The 14,735-nt window shown below is 36.9% G+C and overlaps 1 protein-coding gene across 5 annotated transcripts in view; it reads left to right on the forward strand.

Moving 5' to 3' along the window:
- APAF1 (apoptotic peptidase activating factor 1) overlaps positions 1–14,735 on the forward strand; it is a 62,927-nt gene that overhangs the window by 535 nt on the left and 47,657 nt on the right. Inside the window, exons 2-9 of one of the 5 annotated variants that reach the window (XM_070755891.1) lie at positions 135–236; positions 1,473–1,530; positions 2,634–2,799; positions 5,019–5,208; positions 8,957–9,154; positions 11,315–11,498; positions 12,556–12,668; positions 13,961–14,092. In XM_070755891.1, coding sequence (XP_070611992.1) covers positions 2,662–2,799; positions 5,019–5,208; positions 8,957–9,154; positions 11,315–11,498; positions 12,556–12,668; positions 13,961–14,092 — 955 coding nt within the window. In that variant the 5' untranslated portion in view covers positions 135–236; positions 1,473–1,530; positions 2,634–2,661. The remainder of the gene's footprint in view (positions 1–134; positions 237–1,472; positions 1,531–2,633; positions 2,800–5,018; positions 5,209–8,956; positions 9,155–11,314; positions 11,499–12,555; positions 12,669–13,960; positions 14,093–14,735) is intronic. The other 4 variants (XM_070755894.1, XM_070755892.1, XM_070755890.1 and 1 more) reach the window with 4 other exon arrangements.

Consider the following 14,735-nt stretch of genomic DNA (forward strand, 5'->3'; position numbering starts at 1 on the left):
AAAATAAAAGCGCGTTGAAGATGGCTTGGAGGGCAAGGGCCGTCGGCGTTAAAAAAGATAGTGCGGGCCAAGTTTAGGAACGGAGCGGGCCGCGGAGAATTCGCCTCAGGACCTCGTCACCTTTCTTTAAATAGGTTGATCGGGAAAGTCGCCTTTTGCATTTTCGGTTTTACTTCGTTCTGCATAAAGAAACGAGTGCCGTGTGGGGGGAACAATCTACTCCCTTTTTTTGGAAGGCAAGTGGTGTTTTGAATATTGAACATTTTAAGTAGCATGAAGTGGTGTAGTGTAAGTGCACGTTCGAAGTAGAGGGAAGAATTATTTAATTAGTCACGTACAGAGTAAATACATCTGTACAAGACAGTGAACTTGGATACTCTACAAGGTAATGTTTTACTATTATACAAATTATTCTAATTTGTTGATATGCTTCTGATAGGGGCAAATTAAACCAACACAATCATGACAGCTTAGAACCCGATCCTCTAGATGTCACTTTCTCTCTTTTCATTGATGTAGAACAGGTTTAAGTTAGGGTATTGAGGAAATAAATACATTTATGTTGCATGCATTTTTCAGTTAAATAATCGTAGTGCAAGCAATGTAGCAGTACATGCTTTATGTGCAATTTGTGTATTGAGAGTAAATGTAATTTACTTAAAAGTATATTTATTTTATTTATTAATTGGATTCCTATGCCGCCCCTCTCCGAAGATAGTCTACAGTTAGGTCTAGATAGATCTATAATCCAGGATTGATTAAATATGTGCAGTTAAGTTCCAATACTTTTAGCTTGAATTTTAAAATATTACTGCATATTGCTTTATCTAGCTGTTAAATAAAATTTGGTACTTAATTTGGTGCAGTAGCATATTTTATTAATCTATATTGTTTCCATAAAATCTGTTTCTGTTTCTTAGGCTAAATTAATATTTTGTGTTAAACATTAACTTTCAGATTGCATTTATTTCTGAACCTTGCTTCTTATGGTTCTGTACTTTGTATTTTATTTTTATTAAATATCTATTTTATATAGTTTTATTACTTTTAACATTGTAAGCCGCTTGTGGTGAAATGGGCAGCAAACAAATTTAATGCAAAAATAAATATTTTTACTTTTTCAATTTTAAATACTCTATATGTGATACTTAGAAATGCAAGGGTATTGTTTAAAGATGTCAAACTAGACTTTTTCTTTGTTTAAAGCAAATTTACAGTTGGATTTTACTTACTGTATGTAATTTCTTAAATGCTAAAATACTTGGGAAGAACTGCATCTAAAAATATATTAGGTAATAAATCTTAAATGTCTGATTAACTGAATAATTTGTATATAGGTAGTATTTAACTAATGACTAAAACAGAGCCCAAAATTTCTGTTCTGCAGACCACATTTCTCATTTGTCATTTTACAATCTTTTTTGCCAACATTTCTGTTTACAATTTCTGTTTTACAATCTTTCTTGCCACAGTTGTTAAATTGGTAGCACAAGTGTCCCATTGACTTCACTTGACAGAAGATAATAAAAGGTGAATAAATGCCAGTTACCAAGCATCTAAATTTTGATCATGTGATCACGGGGATGCTGAAGTGGTCATAAGTATGAAAAATAGTCATAAGTCACTTTTTTAATGGTACCGTAACTTGACTAGTCACTAAACAAATGGTTATAAGTTAAAGACTGTAATGTATCAATATTCCTAGGGCACATAATTTTGGATTTTATTTTATTCCTCATTCTTTATGCTACTCTGTATTACTGCATTTGGAGAGCTTGCAATTATATGAGATCAGTACCATTTTATAATTGGAAGCATATTTCAGGAAAATTAAAATGAACAATTCTAGGGTTCATTTATTGTTAAGCAGTCATCTACCACAGGTTTTCATTGAGTAAGTTATCAGTATGGAAGTCTAGCTGACAACTATTCAAGAATTTATTGCAAGTTGAAATACTAATTAATGTTAGTAATTCAAGATTCTGTATTATCATTTTTAAAGTAACATATACCATATTTTTCAGTGTATAAGATGCACCCCCCCCCAAAAAAATGTTGGTGGTAATGTCTGTGCGTCTTATGGAGTAAATATTGCTGAAGCCTTGCCCATCAACCACCCTTCGGCCTCTGACTCCCAGCAATTTGCTTCCTTGCAGCAAACTGCAAACAGCCTGGTCAGCTTCAGCACAGCCTGATTTAGCATGAGCAGCTGATTGGCAGTTGGATAGTCTCCGGAATACCGCTATTAGCTGTTCCAGACTGCAGAGATCACCACCACCCATTGTCACCATTGCTGCCCATCGTCACCTCTGCCTATCACCACCTCTGCATGCCCCATTTTTGGCCTCCACACGTCCCATTTTTGGCTTCCGCACACCCTATTTACAACCTCCATGTGCCCCAGTTTTAGTCCCTGTGCACCCCATTTTCAGCCTGTTAGAGGTGGCGGGGATAGGCGGCAGGGGCCAAAAACAGGACATGCAGAGGCTGAAAACAGGGCATGCGGGTTTTTTTCTTAGTTTTCCTCTCCAAAAGCTAGGTGTGTCTTATAGTTTGGAGCATCTTATAGTCTGAAAAATACGGTAAGTTATATTCATACATTATAAGTGTGAAATGTTCTGTGTCTTCATTAGGATTACTCAGCTAAAAGAAGCAATAAACATGGATGAGAGAGCTAGAAGTTTTTTGCTTCAGAACCGCCAAGCTTTGGAAAGGGATATCAAGACATCTTATATAATGGATCATATGGTTGCTGATGATACCTTGACAGGGGTTGAAGAGGAGAAAGTAACAGCTCAGGTTAATAAAGGTTTTTGTCCTTTTGTTTATATTAGAATAGAAATGCTATTAATGTATAAAGTTTTAGAACAGAGGAGCATGATATGAAACTTGAGATCACCCAGATTTTTGGTGTGGACCCCAGGGATAACCTATAACCCCTCTCACTCAAAGTTGTATGTAACTAGAACAAATATTGCTGTGTACAAGGGACTCAGATGGTACAAGAGCAGAAAAGTACTAGTAATTATTAGTCTGTTAACGGAACAACAATTAGCAAAATAGATATAATAAATATATATGGCAGAAGTGAAGTAGCAAATAATTACAATTACATTTTCTAAAGTTGTTTTAGTTTACATTTGTGCTAATATAACAGCTTGTTGAAGTTGATTGTCAGAGTGCTTTTGGGTATTTTTTGTCAGAAACTATACCAGTATTAAAAAATATATAGAGGTTTAGTAACAACATTAGGTAGGATACATATGAAATTAGTTGCATATTTCAATGGGAATTAAATAGGCATTTATATTTATACTTTTCAGTAGGAAAACTAATCTTTTTGGAGTAGTTCTATGCATGTCTTCTCAAGAAATGTAACTGATCTATAATTCTAATTAAATAAAAAAACCTCATTAAGCTCACTATTTATTTACTTACCTATGGATCTGCTATGCTGCTCCAATCTTAAATTGACAGTAAATAGCATTCATACCTGATACAAAAAAAAAAAGAGCCGGGGTGGCGCAACAGGTAGAGTGCTGTACTACAGGCCACTGTAGCTGACTATAGATCTGTAGGTCAGCGGTTCAAATCTCATCACCGGCTCAAGGTTGACTCAGCCTTCCATCCTTCCGAGGTGGGTAAAATGAGGACCCGGAATGTGGGGGTAATATGCCGGCTCTGTTAAAAAGTGCTATTGCTAACATGTTGTAAGCCACCCTGAGTCTAAGGAGAAGGGCGGCATAAAAATTGAATAAATAAATAAAAATAAAATAATTGAATTAAAAACCTATATAAGAACTATCTTATTAAAATGCCCCAGGAATCACTAATACTCCATCTCATACAATATCCCCTCTCTGCAGCAGAATTCAAAGACTGATTCCCTGAATTAGTAAATATAAAATAGTAACCTCACTCTGAAGCTAAGTAATTTGTTATAGCTTTATAATAACTCTTATAGCAATCAAATTAGATCTAAGTATATAAACAAAACCTGCTCTGTCATTATAATGTAGTGATCAGAGTGCTAGACTAGGGTTATGGAGATCTGAATTCATGTCTATTGTAATCACGATGCTCATAGGGGGTCTTTGGATCAGTTAGTCTCTTTCAGCCCAAGCTACTTCATAGATTGCTGTGTGAGGACAAAATTAAACTACATTCAGCTCTTCAAAAGGGTTGATTATATACATCTATCAAATAAAATTTAAAATACAATTTTTGGGGAAATAATTTCTTTATAAACTTTTGACCATATAAGAACAATTGTATGTTCAGGTGAAGATATTTTATATATATTCTCTGCCTTACAAGGCAAAGGCTGCAGGATCAAATCCCAGTAAGGGTATGGCTAGCTGATGAGGCCAGAACAAGGCCGAAATAGTGCTATCATAGTCTCCCTTAATTTTAAAATTCAGCAAAAACATGTGACATATACATACATACATACATACATACATACATACATACATACATACAATTCATTATCAGCAAAAATATGTTACATACACAGACACACACAATTATACTGAGAAAAATTCAGTAATCCTATGCGATCTGTGAACATTCACTTGGAAGTACATATTCCAATGAACTCAGTGAATCTTAGAATAGAAATGTATACTATTTGATTGCAAAAGTGTTTAATAATGTTTTCTAAATAGTGTAGTATTTGTCTTCTTGATTAAATTTGATGCATCAATCCAGAAAAAAATATCAAGTGCATACTGAAAGGGTTAATTTGGTACACAACAATAAAAACGAATACAAACTAAAAAAAAAAAGAATAAAAGGAAAAGAAATTGCAAAAAATAAAAATAAAAAAGAAAGGAAAGAAAAATTAAAAATGTACTAAATAAAAATAAAAATACAGAAATAATTTCCATTTTTACAACGCATAAACAATTTTAGGAATATATCATTTTCTACTGTAGTGCATATTGAAATTGTAGAATTTTAGAGATGAATAGTAAATGGATTGTACTAAATCTGCATTTTATTCTTTTCTCTACTAGACTACACAAAAAGAGCGGGCATCAATGCTTCTAAAATTAATTATTGCCAAAGACAATTATGCATATATATCTTTTTATAATGCTTTACAACAGGAAGGATACAAAGATCTTGCTGCTCTCCTTCAAGATGGCCTCCCTATTATTTCACCTTCAAATAAAAAAAATTCTGAGGATGGTATAACTTCATATGGTTAGTTATGATTTTTTAATTTATTAGAAATTATATGCTGCGCCAATCAACAAAAACTAACTTCATACGTCACGGTGTATGTATGTGTACTTTTTCACAGAAATAATTATTAAGATTGGGAGGTTTGTAGTGTTTACCTAAAAGTGTTTCTCACTGCCTCAGTCATACTCTGAAGTTAAATTTGATTGAATTATAGCAAAACAAGTTACAATTTCAGGAAACACTGAATTACAACATAATCTCCATTTTTAAATGATTTTTCATTTCTAAACGGTTTAACATTTGCTGGCTCTCTATATGCTTTTTATAATGGACTGTAATAATTTTGTGAATAATAGGAATTTAAGATACCAAAAATTGTATTTTTATATTTATTGATACAAAAAATTGTGGTGTTCTTATAAATGAATAAGGAAAGCTAACAAAACAATGAATTATTCCAATTTATTGGCTAGTATAATTGTTAATAATATTCAAAATTTTCCTAATATAGTGTCCTTTTCATCTTAACCTTCGTGTTCTGCTCAAAAACACATCCTAAAGTTCTGTTCCCGGGTCTATTTGACCCGAACCACAAATTGTTCATTTTAGGTACTTATATTTGATCGTTTTGAAAGCTTTTTTCACTTGGAAACAAGTTTGAACATTTCTGCACACAATGAAACGAAAATTGAAATGAAAAAATTAATGCTTATTGGTTTATTTTGCGTGTAAAATGCGCCTCCCGTTTTTGTGAATTTCAATTTATAGATAGTTTTGCCTGCAAAATGCGTTCTATTTTACTAAAGTTGGTGTGGGATTGGTAGCTTGAACATTTCTGAATACAGTGATCCCCCGGGTATTGCGATCCCGATCATTGCGAAACGGCTATATGGCGATTTTTCAACCCGGAAGTCAAAACACAATCTGCGCATGCGCGCCCTTTTTTTCTATGGCCACGCATGCGTAGATGGCGCCGGGCAGATCAGCTGCTGGGCGGCTTCCCTGGGTCTTCCCCCTCTTGCTGGCGGGAGGGTGAGAAGCCCCCCCCAGCACCCGCTCGCCCGCCGTTCGCCACTCGCCCGCCCTTTGCCCGGAAACAGGTAGTTTAGAGAGGGGAGGGTGTGAAGCTAATTTTAAGTGAATGCCTCAGCTAAGCTACAGTAAGGATGTTCAGTTCTTCCTTTGTTTCAGTGAGATGGAGTCTGCTTTGTTGCTAAAAATGAAACAAGAAGGGCACAACTGTCCAATAACTGCCTGCCCGCTCGCCCGCCCTTCGCCCGCCCACGCCGTTCGCTCGCGCCGCTTCCCAGCTGAGTCCTGAAGCGAATTGGCTTCAGGACTCAGCTGGGAAGCAGCGCGAGCGGTGCGAGCGGCGCGAGCGAACGGCTTGTCCGCCGCCTGCCTGCCCGCTCACCCGCCGCTCGCCCGCCCTTCGCCCGCCCACGCCGTTCGCTCGCGCCGCTTCCCAGCTGAGTCCTGAAGCGAATTGGCTTCAGGACTCAGCTGGGAAGCAGCGCGAGCGGTGCGAGCGGCGCGAGCGAACGGCTTGTCCGCCGCCTGCCTGCCCGCTCACCCGCCGCTCGCCCGCCCTTCGCCCGCCCACGCCGTTCGCTCGCGCCGCTTCCCAGCTGAGTCCTGAAGCGAATTGGCTTCAGGACTCAGCTGGGAAGCGGCGCGAGCGAACGGCGTGGGAGGGCGAAGGGCGGGCGAGCGGCAGCGAGGAGTTTGCGTGGGCGGTGGGGAAACCCCAATCTTCGGCTCCTCGCTGCTGCGGCGGAAGTAAAAACACCATCTGCGCATGCGCAGATGGTGTTTTTACTTCCGCAGCGCTACTTCGCGAAAAACCGATCATTGCGAGGGGTCCTGGAACGGAACCCTCGCAATGATCGGGGGACCACTGTATAATGATATAAAATTGAACTGAAAACATTGGTGCTTATTTATTTTGCACATAAGCGTCCCCCCCACTGTGTTCAATTATTTCAATTTATATAAAAATTATGCCGTTAATTTCAGAATTACATACTTGTTTTTAGTAAAATGGATTTCTTTCATAAAATTAGTTGTCTGGCTATCATGTGCTTGCTTTTCAAAACTATATTCCAAATATTTCTAGCCAAATCTATATAAAAAGTGAAAATAATGGCACACAGTAAGGCCGAGGGGATGGCCCATTTGTGAGCAAAATAAACATATAAGCATAATTTTTTCCAGTACATTTCTATTTTTCTTATGATCAGGAATGTTCAATTTAGTATATCAAAACTTTTGGGAAATTCCTTAGAGATTTGTAGCCTAAAAAAATATAAACTGACACATAATGCTGAAAAAATGGGTGGGTGGATTTTTGATCAAAATAAAAATATAAGCATCAATTTTTTCCAGTAAATTTCTATTTTTCTTATGATCAGGAATGTTAAATTTAGTATATCAAAACTTTTGGGGGGAAATTCCTTAGAGATTTGTAGCCTAAAAATATATAAACTGACACAAAATGCTGAAAAAATGGGGGGGGGGGTGGCTTTTTGATCAAAATAAAAATATAAGCATCAATTTTTGCCGGTTCAATTTTCATATCATTACGTTCACAAATGTTCAAACTAGTTTCCCAGTGAAAAAGGTTTTCAAAAAGACCAAAGTTAAGTACCTAAAAGATTTTTTTTGTTTCGGGTCAAATAGACCTGGGAACAGTACAATTTTAGGTGAAATTTTGCCCAGAAAAAAGTTAGCCCCCACCCCCAAAAATATTTTTATGATGATCAGCAATGTTAAATTGAGTAAATCAATGCCTAAGATACAGTATTAAAAATAATTCGGATTTGGAGCCTAAAAATTTTTTAAAGTGAAAATGGTTGCAAGCCGCAGGGGTAGGTGGGGTGGCCTTATTTCTGATGTTAAAAAACCAAAAAGCATCAATTTTTTTCAGTTCATTTATATTTTTCTTATGTTCAGAAATGTTCAAACTACTAATCCCACACCAACTTTAGTAAAATTGAATGCATTTTTCAGGCTAAACTATCTATAAATTGAAAAAAAGTTCACAAAAAAGGGGGAAGCTACCTTTTATGATCAAAATAAACCACTAAACATTATTTTTTTCAGTTCAATTTTCATATTGTGTGCAGAAATGTTCAGACTACTTTCCAAGTGAAAAAAGTTTTCAAATTGACTAAACATAAGCACCTCAAATGAAGAATTTTCGGGCTGGGTCAGGGTGACCCGGGAACAGAACTTTAGGCCTATTTTTTTTCCAGCAAGAAAGAAGCCCCCCCCCCCGCCAAAAAAAAAATTTCCTAGAGAGAACCTTTGAAATGATGCAAAGTCATGAAATTTGAAGTTTCAGATATGCAGGGAATTTTTTTTACAGGGTCTTAAACTTTGATTTCGGGTCTCAGAGACCTGAACAGAACAGCAGGGTGATTACAGTCAGGCCAATAAAGCATGGAAATTTGTGAATTAAATTTTGCATTGGTCACACTTGTGAATTACCTCTGGAGAGCTGTAGTAAGCCCATTTTGGGTCTTATGGATTTCTCAACAGTGTTCAACACCATTTCCCATGATACTTTGCTGGACCATCTCCAGGGATTGCACATAGGATGCACTGCAGTGACTCCTTTCCTTGTGATCACTACCAGTCCATCCTGGAAAGGAAGACAGTATTAAATATTAAAGTCAAAATTATTTTGCTGTTCTTTATTGTGTACCATCTTAAGATACTGGCTGTTATTATTTTTGTTTATTTATCTTTCCTTTCTGAATTTAAGTTAAGACAACCCTTTGTGAAGGTGGAGTTCCACAGAGGCCAGTAGTATTTGTTACTCGCCCAGAACTACTAAAACAAATACAACAAAATCTGTGCAGGTTAGGAAATGATCCAGGCTGGGTGATTATTTATGGCATGGCTGGCTGTGGAAAGTCTGTTTTGGCAGCAGAAACGCTACGCAACCACAAATTTTTAAAAGGTATTTATATATTTTCTATGTAGGGTTCGAATTCACGTTAATGGCTTATTAAAGATAGCAATTTGTCTTCAAATTAGACTCCTCTTCAAACATAACTTCCCAAGTTTATTTTGAACATGCTGTATAATAACCTTATAGTGCCCAAATGACATACAGCAGCAAATAATAATCTGTGGTGCAGATTGAGAAGGGTTTGCAGGGGTACTAGTGGTGAACAAGGAGTGTGGTGCTTAAGAGCTGATCATGTGAATGGGTACATGCAGTAAAGGGCAGCCATTCATGGCTCTACTGGAACTCTCCAGTGGGGGGGGGAGCGCTCGCGTGCACACCCTTCAATTTCCTGCACATGCGCAGAATCGTGGCCCAAAGCAGTCCTGCCCGGGAGCCACCAGTGAGAAGTAAGCTTCTGGGAAGGAGAGCAGCTCGTTGGGGAGACAACGTCACTGCTGCTTCACCCGCTTGCCAGTCTCCCCGATGAGCTGCTCTCCTTCCTGGAGGATTTCTTCCCGCTGGTGACTCACAGGTGGGATTGACGCCTGCGCCTCTGTAGTCTTCTAAAGCGGGCATCTAGCAAAAGTTCAAAATCTTCCTCCTCTTCCTCTAAGTGAGAATCTACTGTCATTGGCATATCTGCCACCTCTGGTGGTCCTTCGGGTTCATTCAGCTATATTTCTCCCTCACTCTCTGGCAACACCACTGGCCCAGGATACCAAGATGGGCCTGGCTCATCTTCCTCAGAATCTATCATTACCAGTGTTGGATGAGGAGCTCTCCCAACAGACACTATATTTTTGGGAAGAATAACCCCCCCAAAATGTTGTTGCCTGCTAAACTCTTGTTTTACTTCTCGGTAGGATCATACTTTGGAAGCAGCATGGAAGTAATTTGTTACTATCAGTTTATTTTTCTTACTTTTGGTTTTTGTGGTTTTTTCCTGTTTCAGTGCTGATTGATTTCAAACTTGTTTATATTTACAGTATCAGTCAGGGTAATCAAATTCATTCCAGAAATGTGGTCGAGAACCGATTTGGTCGAGTACCGAATTAATTTATCCCATAGAAAATAATGGAAATGGATTTAATTGGTTCCTAGCCCCTGTTGACTCGCTGGGAACTAATTAAATCTATTTTCTTTATTTCCTATGGGATAAATGTTACTGCTGGGGGCGGCTGCAATCCCGGCAGCTTCAGGGGGCTGAGGAGCTGTATAAGCGCTCCAAGCTGCAGGAAGGGTGGGAGTGGCTGCAATCCCGGCAGCTTCGGGGGGCTCCTTTCCTCAGTGCTTCGTCTTATTACCTGTAAGCAGCTGCACCAATTTCTCCTTCCCGGCAGCGGCAATAGCGGCAGCTTCCCTTCGAGTAGCAACAGCGCTGGAAACGTCACGTAATGAAGGGAAGCTGCTGGAGCGGCGGCAACTGCTGAGATGGCTCCAGCGGCTTCCCTTCATCACGTGACATTCCCGGCGCTGTTGCTACTCGAAGGGAAGCCGCCGCCGTTGCCGCCGGGAAGGAGAAAGTTGGTGCAGCTGCTTACAGGTAACAAGACGAAGCACTGAGGAAAGGAGCCTCCTGAAGCTGCCGGGATTGCAGCCGCCCCCACCCTTCCTGCAGCTTGGAGCGCTTATAGAGCTCCTCAGCCTCCTGAAGCTGCCGGGATTGCAGCCGCCCCCGGCGGTAACATTTCAGATAATGAACAAAATTTTCTGTGGCTGTTCGGTATCCAAATTTTTGTTCGGATAACAAAGGAAATTTTTGCCGAAAATTTTGTTCGGTATCCGAAATGTACAAGAACCAAAGCGTTCGAGAACCGAGGTACCACTGTACTGCAGGAAATTAAAAACAACAAGAATAGAATTACATAGCCTCATACATTTTGAGTCTCAAAGAACCATCTAATATTTAGGAGTTTCATGCTATTGTTTCTTTTGAGGATTATTTCACTTATGTATATGTTTTTACAAAGAAGACAGCCCCTATTCTCAACGTTTAGCCTTATAAAAGAAAAAGTAATAACTAAGGAAGACAACAAAGCAGAGGAAAGTAATGACTGTCATTGTTCAGTCAACGTTTTACGTAGCCCACATACTGTATTTGGGGATTTCTCTTAAGACTCATTAATGTTCACTAATATGTTTTAATTTTAACATGCTTTTTTTTCTTAGATTGCTTCCCAGGAGGAGTGCATTGGGTTTCTGTTGGCAAACAGGATAAAGCAGGTCTGTTAATGAAACTGCAAAATCTTTGTCTGAAATTAGATCAGGACTTCATTTATTCACAGAGGCCACCATTTAATATTGAGGAAGCAAAAGATCGCCTTCGTTTGTTGCTGCTGCGCACAAAGCCAAGGTAATGTCAGCAGAACAGAGTTGCATTTGCTATCTTTAATTATACATCAATTTGATTAAAATTGTTTCAAATTCTTACATTTATAGGGGTTTCCAATAAATATTCTATGTTGCTTAAAATTCTAGAAAACAGTTTATAACAACATATTAGTTAATTAGTTCCTTGATGATCAGGGATTCGGAATTAAAATCCATAGTGCATTATTTTCTATATAAGTAAATTTCAAACATTAGTATATCAACTTAAATTATAATTGCTTATTTTCTGAAGCACATTGACTCTTTTTCAGACTTTTAAGCTGTATAACAATAGTTTAATTTACTGATTAAATAGCTTGATTAGAAACCAACAAACCATGAGTTCTAGCCCTCTTTGGCACAAACACTCACTGGGCTAGATTCTCTCTCTTAGCCCAAGTAATATTAGAGTATTATTATTTGTAGAGAGAATAGTATATAATTGTTTTTAAAAAATCATGATTCATTTGAAAGATCAGCCCAAATGATTGGTTTTGTCTGTCGTGGCTTATGCATAAAAGATGGTACTAAGAATGTATCATTCTTTCTTTGCTGATGTGTTTTCTTGAAGATTTACAATTTTAAAAAATAATTTAAAATTTACAGAAAGAGAATATCATAACAATACCAAGAAATATAATTGTGAATATGCAAAAATATATGCTTTCTAAATATTCCGACTTCTTTTGTCTTGTTTCCCTTTCCTCCCCTATTAAACTCAAATGCCAAATTTATCTTTTAAAAATGCATTGATCTGTAAAGCTCTTTTTGATTAAAAAAGAAACAAAAGTTTAAAATAGTTAAATTCAAATACTAAGAAGGATGCAATTAAAATGTTACTCAGTGTTTTGGACTTGATTTCAAAAAGGGCTTCAAAGTATGTAGGAATGTATATATACTACCTCTTTGTATATCGTAAAACATTGCTATTATTGGGCTCCAGTTTAGATAGGATACTTTTAAAAGGAAATATGATGTTACATATGAAGAACCTTCTTAAAGTAGTTTTATCTGTTTATCATTCTTTTTTTTTGTAACAGATCTCTCTTGGTACTGGATGGTATTTGGGATTCCTGGGTTTTAAAAGCTTTTGATAATCAGTGTCGGATTCTTGTCACCAGTAGAGATAGGAGTGTAGCAGATTCTGTAACTGGTAAGGGTTGTGTTTTCCTCTATTCCTCCCCTGCATAAACTATAAACTTCTGTTGTGAACCGCCCCGAGTCTGTGGAGAGGGGCGGCATACAAATCTAAATAATAAAATAAAATAAATTTTTATTTAATTTATTTTATGTAGATATTTCATAGTGGTATGAGTTTTGTTGCTATTATTCCATTAACTCTTATTAAGAGCATGCTGTGATACATCCATTATATTAAATAAAAAAAATCACCTTGAGAAAATTGTACAATATATTAATAGTAGTAACAGAGAGATTGGAAAAGAAAATATTATCTTGTTGCCATTATGTTTAAATTATAATAATGTAACTTACATATTTGAGATTTGTGAAGGAAATTACACAAAAAGGGGGCCTTTAAATATTCAAAATAAATTATATTCTGTAAAAAGTAAAGTATAAAGGGAAATTTGAAATCTAAAGAATTCTGGAAACTTAGAATAACATGTTCAGCTTCGGTATAAAACAATCCCAAGCACTTTTAGGGATGAAATAAACACTATATCATACAATCTTATAAATAAATAGTATGACTGAATAATGAATATTTTAATTTCAGAAATTTTAATTCTGTATTAATTGATAAAATGAAGTGATTATATAAGAAAATGGTAACAAAATATAGCCTTAAATGTGGTATTTTCCTTAAACATCAAAAACTAATTAAAATAACCAGACTGTTCAATTCCTGTTCCAACGTGATGATTGGCAGATGATTTTATAAAATGTCAATTAGTTTCTTGCAGAAGACAGACAAAGCAAAGCCTATGGCAGTTATGACTAACCTTTTTGGCAATAAGTGCCCAAACTGGAATGTGCTTGCATGCGCTAGAACGCTGAAAATCTGAAAACCAGTTGGTGACGCACCCAAAGGCCTGGTGCATGCGCACACCAGCCAGCTGGTCTTTGGATTTCCAGAGCTCCAGCATGCACAAAGGCTGTGCTGAAAACCAGTAGAGCAGCTGGTAATGGCATGCGTGCTGACATAGAGTGCTCTGCATGGCTCTTCTGGCACACGTGCCAGAGGTTCACCATCACGGGCCTATGGTATAAACCAGTTGCTTTGCTTACTATGATTGCATATGCATTCATGGAATAGAGCTATTTGAAGTAAATGAAGACTGAGGCAGGACAAGAATTGGCAATAGAAACAAACCTCATGACAATAAAAAGATTCAAACATGGGTGTCTAGCATTTTAATTCAGTTGTGAAAAAACTCTTATTTATCCTTTAAATGAAATATTTATTTCTGATCCTGTATTCAGGCAAAAAATATGAAGTTTCTGTAGAAAGTGGACTAACACATGAAAAAGCACTTGAAATATTATCCCTGTTCGTTAATATGAAAGTAACAGAGCTGCCGGAAATATCTCATCATATTGTTAGAGAATGCAAAGGTAAACTTTTTGATTTTATGTTAATAGGCATCTGTCTGCATCAAAAAAGTAATAGATTTCCAACATATTTGTAACTGCATAAATGCTCATTTAAAATTGAAATGTAGTCATTGAGCAACTTAGTTTTTAAAAATTTTAAAAGACAAAGCAACTTGAGCTTTGTTTGCTATTTTAACCTGTATGATTTTCCTTTCTAGATTTTTAATATCTATTCTAATAACTAAACAAACACATACGCAGAGAGAGAGAGAGAGGTGTTTGTGTGTGTGTGTAACATATTTTTTGTTGATAATGAAAAGGAAGGGAGACTAGTATAGATCTATTTTGAGGTTATTGTGCTCTCATCAGCTAGCCATGCCCTTATATATATTTGTTTTCGTAGATTTATATTTATAGATAGTCAAGAGGTTAGCCCAACTTTACACTAATCTTCAAATCCTTTTACTAACCATCTACAAATGGCTTTCAGTCTCTTACCAAAGCAGTTAATTTTGCCATCTCTGCTACTTCAGTCAATTGTTCTCAAGTGTACTTTTGAATACAAAGATGAAAAGGCTCATTTCATATGATGGAGAATAATTAAGGAATTTTTAACTTCTTTGTTTTTTTTAATATTTTTCTTCAATAATGTCTTCAAATCAAT

The sequence above is a fragment of the Erythrolamprus reginae genome, chromosome 6, assembly GCF_031021105.1.
Source record: "Erythrolamprus reginae isolate rEryReg1 chromosome 6, rEryReg1.hap1, whole genome shotgun sequence".
Lineage (NCBI taxonomy): Eukaryota > Metazoa > Chordata > Lepidosauria > Squamata > Dipsadidae > Erythrolamprus > Erythrolamprus reginae.